This window comes from Centroberyx affinis, unplaced genomic scaffold, assembly GCF_046629955.1.
Source record: "Centroberyx affinis isolate AG114_WGS23_722 - 3 ecotype Tasmania unplaced genomic scaffold, CSIRO-AGI_Caff_v1 ptg002307l_1, whole genome shotgun sequence".
Lineage (NCBI taxonomy): Eukaryota > Metazoa > Chordata > Actinopteri > Beryciformes > Berycidae > Centroberyx > Centroberyx affinis.
Genome location: NW_027280579.1, coordinates 25,950 through 41,398, shown reverse-complemented (window position 1 = coordinate 41,398; position 15,449 = coordinate 25,950). Strand labels below are relative to the sequence as shown.

Here is a 15,449-nt window from a genome sequence, read left to right as displayed (position 1 = left end):
AGAACATTTTGGAAAAATATCGGTTATATAGTCATTTGATACAGGTTTCTAAGTTTTTTGTCACCTTTTGTATTGTGGGTTATTCGAAAAACCTTGCGACCACGACATGTGTTCATCGATAAGGGTTTTATTTGGAAAGTTTTGACCGGAAGTTTATTTCTAGTCTCGCTTTCTTTCGGTAGCTACTGTCGTCAGTTTATTTACAGACGTATTTACAGACATTTCAGATGAAAAAAGTAATATTTATGAAAACATAGTATAGGTTTGGAGCAGGCATGGCAACAGAAAACCCGCCTCACTGGTCGGATATTTTAAAAAGGAGGTTATCAAACTCCAAAAAAGGTGAAAAGTAACGTTAATGTTACATACTAGCTAGCAAGCTAGCCAAATTACTTTGAGTTGACAGCTAACGAGCTAACGTCAGCTAAGTAAGAGTAACGTTTTGATTTTCTTGTTAACAAGTTTTTGTTTTGCCTGTTTCTCTGTTTCTGTATAGATGAGAGAAGCGAAGAGGAAAAGAAAGCAGAGGAAACTGAACTGTTCACCAAATATTACTCAGAATGGAAGGGAGGGGGCAACAGAGACCGCTCCTACAAGAACATCCCACGCTTCTACTACAGGGTATCATTAAAAATATGATATTTTAACGCTAATTTAACGTTGACTTCCTGAAAACTATTTCCATTTATTTCATTTTGATTGTCCTATGGTAAAACACACCCGTGTAGTTGACTGTGATAATCCTTCGTCCTGTCCTGTATTCATTTTGTTGCTCATGGAGTTAGTTGATGTTCACTTCAACTTCAGTTCCATTTAATTTACAAGACATTTTTGGGTGAACTATTCCTTTAATATTGTTATGTTGTTGTTGTTGATAGTAAACTTGGTGATGTGGTGACATTAATGATGATGATAATACTGTTAGGTAGGGTTCAATAACAGTAATTAAGATGATGGTTGTGAGGATGAAGACGATTATGTTGAAGATGATGATGGTATTGATGCATAGTTGTCAGCAGAAAAAACTTTACAGTTTAATGTTGTTGTTGAGTCTATACTGTGGTTGTTTGCTGAAGATGAGATGCAGAAGTGAAAATCAGTCTGATGATGATGTTGTTGATGATATTGTTCTGTAGTTACCAGCAGAGGATGAGATACTACTGCAGAAGCTGAGAGAGGAGTCCAGAGCCGTCTTTCTACAGAGGAAGAGCAGAGAGCTGCTGGACAATGAGGAACTACAGGTAAAACACACACACACACACACACACACACTGGAAGTATGTGGTGTCAGTCAGACACCACATACTGACTAACTACTGCAGTAAAAGTATTCAGTAAAAAGGTGTCTATCTGTGTCTGTCTGCCTCTGTCTGTTTGCCCTCATACCTGTCTACCTTTATGTTTCTCTGTGTGTCTCTCTATGTATCTTTGTCTGTCTATCTGTTTGTAGAACCTGTGGTTTCTGCTGGATAAGCACCAGGTGCCTCCAATGACCGGCGAGGAGGCCATGATCAGCTATGAAGCCTACCTGAAGGTGGGGGAGAAGGCTGGGCCCAAGTGCAAGTAAGTGAAGAGAGAAAGAGTTTTTGCAACAGCAGTACAGTTTGCGTAAAAATATTTGCCCTAGGTGGGTCTGAGTTGATATTTTCTCCTCTCCTCTCTCCAGACAGTTCTTCACAGCCAGAGTGTATGGCAAGCTGCTCCACAGCGACCCCTATGGGAGGATCTCCATCATGCAGTTCTTCAACTACGTCATGAGAAAAGGTCTGGACCTTCATCCTCTTTCCTCCTCTTCCTGCTTCTCCTTCGCCCTTTTCACATGTTTAGCAGTCTGCAAAAGTTAGAGCAGGCTGAACTTGGTTGACTTCACCTCATTAAATTTCTTTATTTTGTATTGCTTTGTTAGTTTCCCTTATTTTGCAATGCAGAGAAGCCTGTGTTTTGACAGAGAGACTGTACACCTGTGTGTTGTTTTAACGATGGTGTATGCTGAGATTGGATTACCTTATCTTGTTGCTGAAGGTCGTCCATTTCTGTGTATGTATGTGTCTAGTGTGGCTGCACCAGACCAGGATAGGTCTGAGTCTATACGATGTTGCAGGACAAGGATACCTCAGAGAGTCGGTAAGCATTTCCATCAGTAACCAGCGATTTCAAGTAATATACAAACATTTTCCCTCAAGAAATGAAGATGTCATTTTAAAGGATGACTGTGCCTCTCTCTCTCTCTCTCTCTAGGATCTGGAGAATTACATTCTAGAGCTGATCCCCACTCTGCCCCAGTTGGACGGACTGGAGAAGTCGTTCTACTCGTTCTACGTCTGCACTGCCGTTCGCAAGTTCTTCTTCTTCCTCGACCCCCTCCGCACCGGTGAGAAGGTTAAAGTGGATGTGCAAGTGTGCGTTGAGAGAGAGAGAGACTGGGTTTACAGCCAAAGTCAGTGGTAGCATTTCTTTAACTGAAGCTGTGTGTGTGTCTGTCTTTTTCAGGAAAGATAAAGATCCAGGATATCTTGGCCTGCAGTTTTCTGGATGACCTGCTGGAAGTAGGTTATTTTATAATCATGATAATTCATGGATTCTTAACCTTTTTAAGTCCTGACCCATAGTTTTTCCTCACTTCTTCAAGGGTGAAAGCAACAAAAATGAGAATATAATTTTTAATAGTGTTCCAGAATAAATACATTAATTTGATATTTTACTATATGGATACTATGTTTTGTTTTACTTCCATGAAATTTAAAGAGCTACTATTACTGACGTCATTTCTTTCTTCACCTCTCTCTGTCTGTCTCCAGCTGAGAGATGAGGAGTTGTCTAAAGAGAGTCAGGAGTCTAACTGGTTCTCAGCTCCCTCGGCTCTCCGAGTCTACGGTGAGGGAAAAACATCTGTGTGGATGCTGACTTTCCTGTTTCATGTAATTTGTTCATGTGCAACGGGGACTGTAGGGAAAAAATAAAACAAATAAATATAATAATCCTCAGGAATAATGCAGGTGTTAAAATTGTGGTGTATCGTGTATCGAAATGGTGATATTAATCGTTTGCATATATGTGTGTGTGTCTGTGTAACAAGTACCTACACGTAGATCACAGACCACAACCTACCTGTGGCTGTACTTGTGTTTCTGGATGTTTCTCAATATATGTGCCTCTGTGTCTCTGCAGGCCAGTACCTCAACCTGGATAAGGACCATAACGGCATGCTGAGCAAAGAGGAGCTTTCCCGCTACGGCACCGCCACTCTCACCTCAGTCTTCCTGGACAGAGTTTACCAGGAGTGCCTCACCTATGATGGAGAAATGGTACTACATGTAACAGTACCAGTAGGAGTACTAACAATAGTAGTAGTAGTAACAGTCACAGTAGCTGTGGTAGAAATAGCAGTAGTTAAGTTGAAGTCCAATTTGAAGCAAACCTCCACACAAACACTCTCTGTCTCTCTCTCTCTCTCTCTTGCTCTCTATCTCTCTCTCTGTCTCTCTCACTCTCTCTGTGTCCCTGTCCCAGGACTATAAGACCTATCTAGACTTTGTACTGGCGCTGGAGAACAGGAAGGAGCCAGCAGCGTTGCAGTATATTTTTAAACTGTTGGACATGGAGAACCGAGGATACCTCAACGTCTTCTCTCTCAACTACTTCTTCAGGGTATCAGCTGCATGCACACATGAATATGCATACACACACACACTCAAAATGTGAGACAGATACAGAATGTTTGTATTACTACGGGGATATTTCATCTATTACATTTTTGAAGTATCCACATATTCATCTTTCTATTTTTGTGAGGACCAAATTACAACAACACACACACACACACACACACACACACACACAGACACACACACACAAAGACGGTGCTGTATCAGTGTTTCACATTGGTGTTGTGTGTGTGTTCATCAGGCCATTCAGGAGCAGATGAAGCTCCACGGCCAGGAGCCCGTCTCCTTCCAGGATGTCAAGGTACACACACACGCACACACACACACACACACACAGTCCAGTTAATGTTCATTAATGTAAATACTTAATAAACCAAAGCATACCAGGCTGTCTACTAGGTTACTGCACAGCTCTGAAAAGTATAGAAAATGACACTTTCCAGGTTTTCAATTTGGAAATTGTGTTGATCCAGACAGGATTAAAATTACCCTAGGATGTCAGAGTAAAATGGTGATGTCACTCTCTGCACAGGATGAGATCTTTGACATGGTGAAGCCCAAAGACCCCTATAAGATCACGCTGCAGGACTTGGTGACCAGTTGCCAGGGCGACACGGTGTCCAGCATCCTGATCGACCTCAACGGCTTCTGGACCTATGAGAACAGAGAAGTGCTGGTCGCCAACGACAACGACGGCAGCAGCGCCGGAGACCTCGACGACACATGAAGACAGATTTTTTTTTGGGGGGGGGAGTGAAGTGTAGGGATGGTGGAGGTCAGAGAGGAGGAGAGGAGAGGCTGTCCCGTAACTAGAAGGTCCCAGGTTGAAACCCATCGACAGCTATAGGTCCTGTCAAAGTGTCTTTGAGCAAGACACTGAACCCCTACCTGCTCACTCACTGTAAGTCCCTCTGGACACGCGTCAGCTAAATGCCTAAACTGTAAAAGCCTAGACAACATGAATGGAGGGAGGGTGGGGGAAAAGAGGGGAGATGAAGGAGAGAGAGAAAGATGGAGGAGTGGGTGGAAAAAGGACAGCCAGGGACAGTGGGTTATTTAATGATTGTTTGTGGACAACTGTGATCACAACTCAAGCTAGCCTTGTTTCATATTGTTGTCCAGTAAATATGAAGTAATATGCATATTGTTTTTCATTGACGTTATTAAGAATAAATCTTTCCTGTTCATAAATTTTCTGATAACGAGCAGATTCTTTTCATGCGCCCTGGTGTTTTTCCCCCAACTTCAGCTCCAGTCTTGCATCCCGACTCCATCACAGGTTTGAGTATATATCTTAGTATTCTAGTTTCTTGTTTGGAGAGAGTTGTGCATCATAAATATTGATTGGACTAGCTGGGCTTTTTTATGCGTTATGTGGTTCAGGTCACAAGTGTTCTTTAACATCAACTGTTGATTTCATAGAAAAGTAAGCAGACTGCCAACAACATGGATACACACCAAAAGAAGTGAAAGAAGTAACAGTTCATCTGATATGGATGAAATGCCCCCAAATTAAAGGTAATAATTTGCAGTTTAACCTTGCAGTCACTGAGTCCTTTATTGACTGAGATTGCAAATTTAGTCCTTTATAATATTCGTAAACACAATGCCTTTTTCCATTGCTACACAGACGATACCCACATTTACCCATTAAAACCTTGTGACCCAAACTCCATACGCACTCTTTAAGGAAAAATCCACCTCCGGATGCTTTTACACCGGTAGATCTCATCAATCTGTGATGTTTCTGTGATTCCAGGAGGTTATTTTGTGATGAAGTGTTGAAATCTAATTTTTGTTGTACCCGCTTTCCCTCAACCTGCCTCATCTACTTCAGCCAGAATGACTTTCAACAGCCTCCAGAGAACAGGCCTGAACCTGTTGCATTCAGCTGCAGTTGTACCTGTAGGTGGAGACACCAACAGCATAGTAACATGAGAGGCAAAGTAGCATGAGTTGTGCCCTTTACTCAAAACACAGCATGTGTTCTGGCTGCACTGCATTCTGGTCTATTGAGGCTTCTATAAATGGATAAATTGGTCTCTCTCCTCTTCTACGATGGATTTCTCCCTGTATGATTGTTGAATGTTGGTGCAAAATGGCGGCTTTAGAAAGAAGCTCTTACTCTTTGACTCTAAGGATTCTGCCTATACCGTTCATGTTTTAGATGCTCCAAGATCAGTTCAATATATTGAGTGGAATGAGACTTCTTATTCCATGTGGTGTACATTTCTACACAAATGACTATTTTCTTTTTTTGGCCCCAGTGGGAAACAAACCTCTAACCCTGGCAGAGTTAGTACCACACTCAGCCCATTCCTTTTATTTGCACGGTGATAAAACTCAGAAGCGAAGTCACAAACACACTGGTCAGTATATGACGATTAACAATACACAGAATGAAGAGATGCAAATCATTTGTTAAGTTGTAGAAGAAACTCCAGGTACTAAAATAAAATAAAATAAATGAATGAAATGAACACACACACACACCACATTACCATTAGCCTTGACTACCACCAGCTCCATTATAGTTATTGTTATCATTTCTTTCAGCGCTTTCTGTCTTCCCACAGCCATATTTTGGGCCCCAAGCCATTCTTTGAAAAAACCCCGAGTTGAGGGATGATGCGACCTGAGGACCAGCACACATGATGGAGGCAGAGGGGCAGGCAAGTTCCCGGTGTCCTCATGCCAGTGGCTTATCTTACGAAAGGTTAAGGTCTCAGCTACAAATAAATAGTTTAATGTCCACAACTGTTTTCTAAAGTTAGATTAGATTCATGATCAAAGTCATGTTGTGCACTTGTGCCAACCAGCCCCAACACAGGGTTGGTTGGCAAACGTTATGGGGTTGGTTGGCACAGTGTTAAAATGCAACCAATAGCACCCAATAGAAACAAGTCGAGCATTAAATTCAAACAAGAACCAGAAAACATGAACATTCAATAGAAAATAAAATAGAGTTTAAACCAAACAACATTTTTGAACCAGTTCATCTCTAGGAATTATTATTGCCATTGGCCATTCAAAATAATAAGAATTTAATTAAGTCAAAATAATTAGGCCATTCAAAATAACAACAATTAAACCTGTAGGCCCTGTTATTTCTCTCCCTTTCTCTTTCTCCCTTTCTCTCTCCCCCTCTCTCTTTCGTTGTGCATGTGAGTGTGTGTGTGTGTGTGTGTGTGTGTGTGTGTGTGTGTGTGTGTGTGTGTGTGTGTGTGTGTGTGTGTGTGTGTGTGTGTGTGTGTGTGTGTGTGTGTGTGTGTGTGTGTGTGTGTGTGTGTGTGTGTGTGTGTGTGTGTGTGTGTGTAAGTCCATGCACATGTGAATTAGGCCTTTGGAGTGTGTGCCAACCAACCCCGCTCACACTGGGACCCACCCCTCTGATATATGATGTTACCCAGCTACCATCACTCATCACAGACTTTCAAATCTTATATCAAATTGTAGCAGATTCTTATCTCTGTTAAGTGGAGGTTGTACAGTTCCAATATCTCTATCTAACACAGTTTTGTAATACGTTTAGTGTGGGGACCATTTGTTTTTTACTTTTGATACTACAAAACTGAAATGTTGCCCTCACCAAAAAGTGACTGAATTTTCAGATGTTTTAACATAATTTTTGATGTTACATTTTTGTGTCTGTGACCCTCAAAGTGCCAGAAAATAGCTGTGTGCCAACCAACCCCGGTCTCCCCCTACATGTTTAGCTTATATCAGCTCACATGAAAGCAAATCATCGAGCTCATCGCAAAGTAAGCAGGAAGAGCAAAAGAAGGGAACAAATGAGTTTTATTCACAACAACAGAGAAAACAGAGCAATTACAATAAGATATGAGGCATGGATGTGACAGAGACTGTAATGAGGGTTAGAAAATGGGTTTGAGTGCAATACAGGTTCCTCCCCTCAATATATTATACTGTACTAGATAAATGAGCCTCAAGCCTGGTGTTAAACGCTGAGCCACTTATTGCTTTAACATGGTATTATACACACATCTAAGAACTAAGAACATAATCCACACACTGGTTTAAAACGGTAAAAATGGTGAGTCATGAATTGTCAAAACAGCAGCTTACAGCAAATATCACATCAGTTTTACCTAATAGCAAGTGAGTCCAAATGTATCCAAATCAATCCATCTTCCACACAATGAAACTTGAGTTGTGTAAGCATACACGTTTCAATGTAGCGCAAGGTAAATATACTGAAGGCGAGATAATAGTTAGTTAAAGCCACGCATGTTTTTCCAGGCAAAAAATACAAAAATATATTTAGACGGCAAGATAAATTGGTGGACTGCAGTATTCTTTTTTCTCATCCTTTTGGAAAGGACTAAAGGTCTATTCATCTAGGTTTACCGAAGCGCATGACAATTTCAAGTATCTCTTGATACTCCTCAGAATCTCTGTCAAGATAGCCGTGATTTTCCACATATTCAATGAGATCTCTTAATTGTTCGGAATTGATGATGCCCTTCTCGAAGTAATACTGGAGCACTTTCAGGAAGGCTTTCCTGTAAATTTCCATCGTTCTGTCCTTTGTAATTTTCGATTTCCTTTTGGGGGTTTTGTTGCCCATTTCTGTAACAAACAGAGAATGTATTTGTGAAGGAGAGTTCATATGCATAAACTACTTAACCAAATATCTAACACAACAGGTCAGACACAGTGATATCCATCTTGTATACACATAAATGTAAGAAAAATGTCAGCGTACAAACCTGCATCATCTCTTATTTGCTGGGAAACATAAGGGTGAGCAATGATGAAAGCCTGTTTCAACATTTTCTTCACTTCTCCTCTAGCAATTCTGCGTGAAAGCAGAAGCCTGAGAACACAACAAAACAGTCAGAGAACAGTTAGCAAGTGATCAAACCAAACCTTGGTTCAGATCCACATGCACACATATACATTACATATGCAGTAATGTGAATGCAAGAACACCAACCTGCATTCTCTAGAGGCCCTGCTGGCACCAGTAGACAGAGCGTCTCTGTGATGATGTGTGGACACCTGAACGGTGAGCAGGTTCTCTCCGCGTGGGTCATTTCTCAAACTCAGCACCATATTGTAAAGACTTGGATTTATGTGTTGGAGTGAATCAAACTCAGGCTGGTCTTCTGCCCTCCTCAGAGACTCCAGTGGTGGGATGTGATCCGCTTCAACGTAGCCTTTATCCCCGTCTTCACCACGGGAAAAATTCCTTTTATGACGTTTAATGCTAAAAAGTAGAAGACTGAATTAGTACATTACATGTCAGCATGAAATACCCCTAAAAGTTGTAGCTAAAATACATGCATTTTGTTTTAAAAGGTAACTCCAGACTGAGTCACTTTCTGTATGTGGCCTGGCCACACGGTACCAGAAATAAATCGTACTCAATATGTTGATAATACTGAGAATATAGCCAAATGTAAGACACATTAAAAGATATAGACAATCCACAGCTTGTTTATCTCACAAGTGAGTCACTCCTCACATGTTTATCCTGATGAACTAATGGGCTGTTGGCCAGCCAGAGAGAGTGTTACTGCCCTGATAACATGAACCCGCCCCTTAATGTCCTTACATAACACCAAACTTGAGTGTTTCATACTTCCAAAAATAAAATGGAACAAAAAGCAGATTGTGGAAAAAACAGAATATTTTCTAATTTCCTAAAAGATTGTCTACCTATTAAAGTAATTTTGTCCAAATTAAAAGTTTTTTTTTTTTTTTTTGTCATTGTAGGTTTTTGTTATTTACTGTACCTCACCCTTGGAAACCTTCAGTTTGAACATTCAGATTATGAATAACATATGAAGTTAAAAAGAAAGTTGTATGCCTCATTTTGTAATTCCACAAAATGAAATTATTATTATTATTATTATTATTTAAATTATTATTACATAAGATGGGTCTGAATTCTCTAAAGGCACTTTATTTATCCAAATCACCACACACACACACACACACACACACACACACACACACACACACACACACACACACAGGCACACACACACACCACACATTCAGATCTATTTTTTTTACTTTGAGTATGTGTCAACAGCTCCAAGGTTGAGGTCTTCAGCCATTTCAGATGAATTTTTCTCTCCATCCTCCTGCTGCTGCTGGAATGACTTCCTCCTTTGGGACGGTGCCTCTCCAGAATTATCTGTGTACTCCTCTACCAGTTCCACTCCCTTTTTAATCAACTTGTATCCACCATAAACTGTGAGAACTACAGCTCCACCAACGGCAACAGGGAAAGCGTTTACAACTGCTCCGAATAGCCCTGTACCGGCTAGTACAGCTCCTCCAATACATGCCATTCCAAATGAGTTCTTCAGCTGCTACAATCTTGAAAAAGAGGAGGACAAAACGTCAAGTTACTGATATTAAACTCTGTCAAGAGTCTGTCCCTTTCCTTCCTGCTCTCTCGCTCAAAGGAAAACAGGAGGAGACCTTCCTTTTATGCCGTCTGCCTGGAGAAAGCCCAGTAGACAGTGACCAATGAAAATGTCCAGCTGTAAGGGGAAGAGACTCTAAACCAATAGATGCTCACCCTGTTTGCTAATGTGGAGCCTGCTGTAGAGGACATGATTTCTTGGAAGTGCAGACGGGAGGGGTCTGTTCCAGGGAGTTGCTCTCTGTTTGACCTCAGCTCTCTCTCTCTCACTCCTTATTTGGATAAATACAGTGAGAATTCAGACCCGTCTGTAGAATTACAAAATGAGACATGCAACTTTTTTTCTTTTTGAACTTGTTATTCAGCACACATTCAGTGAATGTCAACAAAAACTACAATGAAAATAAAAATAAAAAAGAAATATGTGCATTGCATTAGTATTCAGACCCTTTTCCTCTGGCAAAAGTTAATGAATTTGGAAAAAATGACCTTAATGAGCCACCATAGGAAGAGTATGAATGCTTTTGCAAGGCACAAGTAGATAATCTTTTAGGAGATATTCAGTTTTTTCCACAAACTTCATTTTAGAAATATGACAACGCTCATGTTTGGTGTTATGTAAGTACATTAAGGGGCGCGTTCATGTTATCAGGGCAGTAACACTCCTGTCTGACTGGCTAAGTGAGGATACACATGTGAGGAGTGAATCACTTGTGGTATTAACTAGCTGTGGATTGTCTATATCTGTAATGTGTCTTACATTTGGCTATATTCTCAGTATTATCAACATATTGAGGAAGATTTATATCTTGTACCGTGTGGCCAGGCCACATACAGAAAGTGACTCAGTCTGGAGTTACTTTTAAAAACAAAATAAATGTATTTTAGCTACATTTTGGGGGTTATATCATGCTGACATATAATGTACTAATTCAGTCCTCTACTTCTTAGCGTTAAATGTCATAAAAGGTGTTTTTCCCGTGGTGAAGATGGGGATAAGGGCGACGATATTTGGCTGGTTAAGTCATTTATGCATATGAACTCTCCTTCACAAATACATTCTCTGTTTGTTACAGAAATGGGCAGCAAAACCCCAAAAAGGAAATCTTATATTTCAAAGGACAGAACGATGGAAATGTACAGAAATTCAGCATAAAATGGTGTTCATCTGTAAAGGCTTTATCAAAGTTCATGTACACTGATAAAAGATGGGATAAGAACCTGAAGAAAACTGCATTTAGTAGTTTCCATAAGTGGCCTGTCTTCAGTTCAGTGCAGGACCTGAAGGGAAGCTGAACACTTGTGAATGACTGGAGTGCCCCCTAGAGATGCAACACTGCATTTGCACTAACCATTTCACTCTGCACATATCTCTAGCAAGAAAAGAAACAAACAACCTGCTGCATGGTACTGAAATTAAATCCATCCAATGTGTAGAACAGATTTTTTACTAGAAACTACAATTTCACATTTGGCAGACTAATTTTTACTAGAAAAATATTTTTAACTGAAAGAAGCAAGACTGGACAACCCTCTTAACCTGATCATTAAAGCAGAGATCTGAATCAAATAACACATCCAAATTCTTAGCTACTGGTTTGATGTTGTTGGACAAGTTACCGATATTGAATTGAAGCTGGTTGATGGAGTCTGGGGGGGGCAAATAGAACAATCTCAGGCTTATTTTCATTGAGTTGGAGGTAATTCTGTGACATCCATCTTTTAATATCTGAAAGGCAGTCTTCGAGGGATTTGAGAGTGCTGGAATCGCCTGGTTTTATTAGGGTATATATATATGCGTTTCATCTGCATAACAGTGAAAGAAGTGAATATTATGTCAGCGGATAACAGAGGGCCTATGATTAACCCTTGTGGAACACCTAATTTCATATGAGCTGTTGAGGAGGTTACCTAACACAAAAGAGAAGGATCTATTCAGTAAATAGGATTTAAATCAATTCAGAACTGTGTCTATGAGCCCCACCCAGTTTTCCAGACGATTAAGCAAAATATCATGGTCAACTGTGTCAAAGTCTGCACTAAGATATAAGAGAATTAAGATTGAACAGTCACCTTTATCAGCAGTGAGGAGGAGGTCATTGGTAACCTTCAAGAGAGCAGTCTCTGTGCTGTGGAGGACTCTAAAGCCTGACTGAAAATATTCAAAGATGCTGTTTCTATTCATAAATGATATTAACTGAAAGGAGACAACTTTTTCCAGAACCTTGGCTAGAAATGGCAATTTGGAAATAGGCCTGTATAGACTATCTAAGCTTCTTCCTTTCACATGCTTCAGTACTCCCTCCTCTCATTTACAGTGGTACACAGTATGAAGTAGGGCCACATCAAATCTATGAACACATTAATCCAAATCCATAATACAACATAGTAAATATATATATAACATATCTGTAGTTGTGGATGGTCTACACTGCAATTAATGTATTTTGAAACCATTTTACTGGTAATACACTTGAAATGTTCCAAGGTAGAGTAGTGAAAACATCTTCTGGACCACAGACAGTGCAGAGTTCTCAGACAGGCAAAGGGAGTGAGTGAGTGAGAGAGCAACAAACCCCTCCCGTCTGCATTTCTTGGAAATCATGTCCTTTACAGATATTACTGCAGTGAGCATCTATTGGTTTAGATTCTCTGTCCCTCACACCTGGACATTTTCATTGGTCACTGTCTACTGGGCTTTCTCAAGGCAGATGGCATAAAAGGAAGGTCTCCTCCTGTTTTCCTTTGAGCGAGAGAGCAGGAAGGAAAGGGACAGTCTCTGATAGAGAGTAATATCAGTAACTTGACGTTTTGTCCTCCTGTCTGTTTCACGGCACGATTGGAGCAGCTGAAGAACTCATTTGGAATGGCATGGTCTGTAGGAGCTCTATTAGGCGGTAAAGCAGAATTAGATGCACATATCCTAGCTCATGATGTGTACAAATGGATTAAAAGGGGGCAATCTGTAGAAGAGAGTGCAGATGATTCTGGAGAGCAGTCGCCGGAAAGGAGGAAGCCACTCCAGGAACAGCAGGAGGATGGAGATCTTAATTCATCTGACGTGGCTGAATACCTCAACCTTGGAGATGTTGACACATATTCAAAGTAACAAATAGATCTGAATGGGGTCGGGGCATGGTTGATGGCTTGGGGATTTGGATGAATATAATATTCACTAGTATTTACTAATGTATATGTAGGCCTAATCAGTAGAATATGTGGGAAGTCTTTAATGAAGTGTTAATTAACCTGTTAACCTGCCACAGTAAGTGGCAGGGCAGTAACACTCCTGTCTGGCTGGCCAAAAGGTTTTCCAGTTCAAGATAAAAATGTGACAAGTGAATCACTTGTGGATTGTCAATATTTTAAAAAATTTTCTAGCAACATATTACAGTGGGGTTGCATACAGAAAGTGGTTTTGGTCTGATATTTCTTTTTAAAACAAAATGCATGTATTTTAGCCACAACTTTTAGGGGTATTTCATGCTGACATATAATGTACTAATTCAGTCTTCTATTTTTTAGTCTTAAACGTGATAAAAGGAATTTTTCCCGTGGTGAAGACGGGGATAAAGGCTACGTTGAAGCGGATCACATCCCACCACTGGAGTCTCTGAGGAGGGCAAGAGATCAGCCTGAGTTTGATTCACTCCAACACATAAATCCAAGTCTTTACGAGATGGTGATGAGCTTGGAGGATGACCCACGCGGAGAGAACCTGCTCACCGTTCAGGTGTCCACACATCATCACAGAGACGCTCTGTCTACTGGTGCCAGCAGGGCCTCTAGAGAATGCAGGTTGGTGTTCTTGCATTCACATTACTGCATATGTAATGTGCTGTATACTGTATGTGTGCATGTGGATCTGGACCAAGGTTTGGTTTGACACTTGCTAACTGTTCTCTGATTGTTTTGTTGTTGTGTTCTCAGGCTTCTGCTTGCACGCAGAATTGCTAGAGGAGAAGTGAAGCCAATGCTGAAACAGGCTTTTATCATCGCTCACCCTTATGTTTCCCAGCAAATAAGAGATGATGCAGGTTTGTACGCTGACATTTTTCTTACATTTATGTGTATACAAGATGGATATCACTGTGTCTGACCTGTTGTGTTTGAGATTTGGTTGTTTAAGCAGTTTATGCATATCAACTCCTTCACAAATATATACTTTGTTTGTTACAGAAATGGGCAACAAAACCCCCAAAAGGAAAGCTGTTATTTCAAAGGACAGAACGATGGAAATTTACAGGAAAGCCTTCCTGAAAGTGCTCCAGTATTACTTTAAGAAGGGCATCATCAATTCTGAACAATTAAGAGATCTCATTGAATATGTAGAAAATCATGGCTATCTTGACAGAGATTCTGAGGAGTATCAAGAGATACTTGAAATTGTCATGTGCTATGGTAAATCTAAAAGCTAGAGTTTCTCCATTGTTCTTTTATGTAAGGGACAAAGCAATGCAGTTAGCTTTGACTTGACCAGTGGATCTCAATCCCAGTCCTCAGGATCCAGAACCCTGCTGGTTTTCATTCTAGCCATCTAAATAGGGAAGGGCAGTCTATGATTTACACATCATATGGATGCTATCTGGTATGATAGAAAACTAGTAGTACTCTGGGCTCCAAGGACCAGGACTGGGAACCACTCAATAGAGACAAAATGCATGTGACATATGATAATATCACATGGATGCTGCACAAATGTCATTTTATCAGGCACTTCAATATATCCAGAAATACAGCTTTGTATCTTATTGGTTGGATGCTGCTTTGCCATTGTTATCCTTAGCTCAAAATATATATGTGAATGTATTTATTTAGATCATATATATTTGAAAGTGCTATCATTTTGCCAACCAAGGACTTAAGTGAAGTACCATAGTGTGTTATAATTGTGTGTTTATAAGGGTAGTTGGTACTTTAATGTCACCCCCTTGATATCCTGTATCATCTTGAGTCACAACATGCATTTGTCCATTCTGTATTGTACAAGTAGACAAAATATCCAGTGTTGGTACGAACAGAGGTAGGAGGAATAAAACAAATGAAATAAAATCCAGTAAATGCCAGACAGAGTGCATATCAAAGTGTTTACTGCTCATGAATCATTTCACATCATGAATAATTCTCTGTATTTTTTCCAGTAGTGATTTTTAATATCGCAGACTATTAATGATGAAAAGAACATTGATGAGAATAGCTTACACGTCACATATATGGAGCAAAACAACGGAATTCATGTTGAAACATAATTCTAGAAAAAAAAATCATGGAGCTGTTAATTATTCCAGTGTAAATGATTGAGAGCTGCAACCAATGAGACTAGTGTGTCGAGGAATGTACATGTGATGTTTCACTCCAAGCCAAGACAAGTCACCAGGACACTG

General features: G+C 40.2%; 2 protein-coding genes and 1 long non-coding RNA gene across 3 annotated transcripts; 2 read left to right on the top strand and 1 right to left on the bottom strand.

The window, feature by feature from the left end:
- The first annotated feature begins 185 nt into the window (after nucleotides 1-185).
- On the top strand, nucleotides 186-5,115 carry ppp2r3c (protein phosphatase 2, regulatory subunit B'', gamma). Its single transcript, XM_071533017.1, has 14 exons — nucleotides 186-342; nucleotides 497-621; nucleotides 1,137-1,241; nucleotides 1,451-1,563; nucleotides 1,667-1,764; nucleotides 2,054-2,124; nucleotides 2,239-2,371; nucleotides 2,491-2,546; nucleotides 2,799-2,874; nucleotides 3,169-3,305; nucleotides 3,511-3,648; nucleotides 3,907-3,966; nucleotides 4,198-4,944; nucleotides 5,088-5,115. Exons 1-13 carry the CDS (start codon nucleotides 276-278, stop codon nucleotides 4,390-4,392), a joined length of 1,374 nt encoding a protein of 457 aa, XP_071389118.1. The 5' UTR covers nucleotides 186-275; the 3' UTR covers nucleotides 4,393-4,944; nucleotides 5,088-5,115.
- A 2,331-nt stretch (nucleotides 5,116-7,446) lies between these two features.
- LOC139655581 (uncharacterized) lies at nucleotides 7,447-10,114 on the bottom strand. Its single transcript, XM_071533018.1, has 4 exons — nucleotides 9,708-10,114; nucleotides 8,623-8,895; nucleotides 8,396-8,502; nucleotides 7,447-8,255 (listed from the first exon to the last, which is right to left on the bottom strand). Exons 1-4 carry the CDS (start codon nucleotides 9,986-9,988, stop codon nucleotides 8,020-8,022), a joined length of 897 nt encoding a protein of 298 aa, XP_071389119.1. The 5' UTR covers nucleotides 9,989-10,114; the 3' UTR covers nucleotides 7,447-8,019.
- Nucleotides 10,115-13,763: 3,649 nt separating this feature from the next.
- LOC139655569 (uncharacterized) lies at nucleotides 13,764-14,436 on the top strand. Its single transcript, XR_011696074.1, has 3 exons — nucleotides 13,764-13,863; nucleotides 13,996-14,102; nucleotides 14,245-14,436. It is a non-coding gene; the product is annotated as an uncharacterized lncRNA (long non-coding RNA).
- Nucleotides 14,437-15,449: the final 1,013 nt, after the last annotated feature.

Excerpts from the sequence above, each read along its gene's own strand:
- ppp2r3c (XM_071533017.1), top strand. The coding sequence starts at position 276 with ATGGCAACAGAAAACCCGCCTCACTGGTCGGATATTTTAAAAAGGAGG. Across the intron at positions 1,564-1,666 it reads AAGGCTGGGCCCAAGTGCAA|ACAGTTCTTCACAGCCAGAG; the intron begins GTAAGTGAAGAG and ends TCCTCTCTCCAG. Across the intron at positions 3,649-3,906 it reads CTCTCAACTACTTCTTCAGG|GCCATTCAGGAGCAGATGAA; the intron begins GTATCAGCTGCA and ends TGTGTTCATCAG.
- LOC139655581 (XM_071533018.1), bottom strand. The coding sequence starts at position 9,988 with ATGGCATGTATTGGAGGAGCTGTACTAGCCGGTACAGGGCTATTCGGA. Across the intron at positions 8,896-9,707 it reads GCTGTTGACACATACTCAAA|CATTAAACGTCATAAAAGGA; the intron begins GTAAAAAAAATA and ends TCTACTTTTTAG. Across the intron at positions 8,503-8,622 it reads AGGGCCTCTAGAGAATGCAG|GCTTCTGCTTTCACGCAGAA; the intron begins GTTGGTGTTCTT and ends TTGTGTTCTCAG.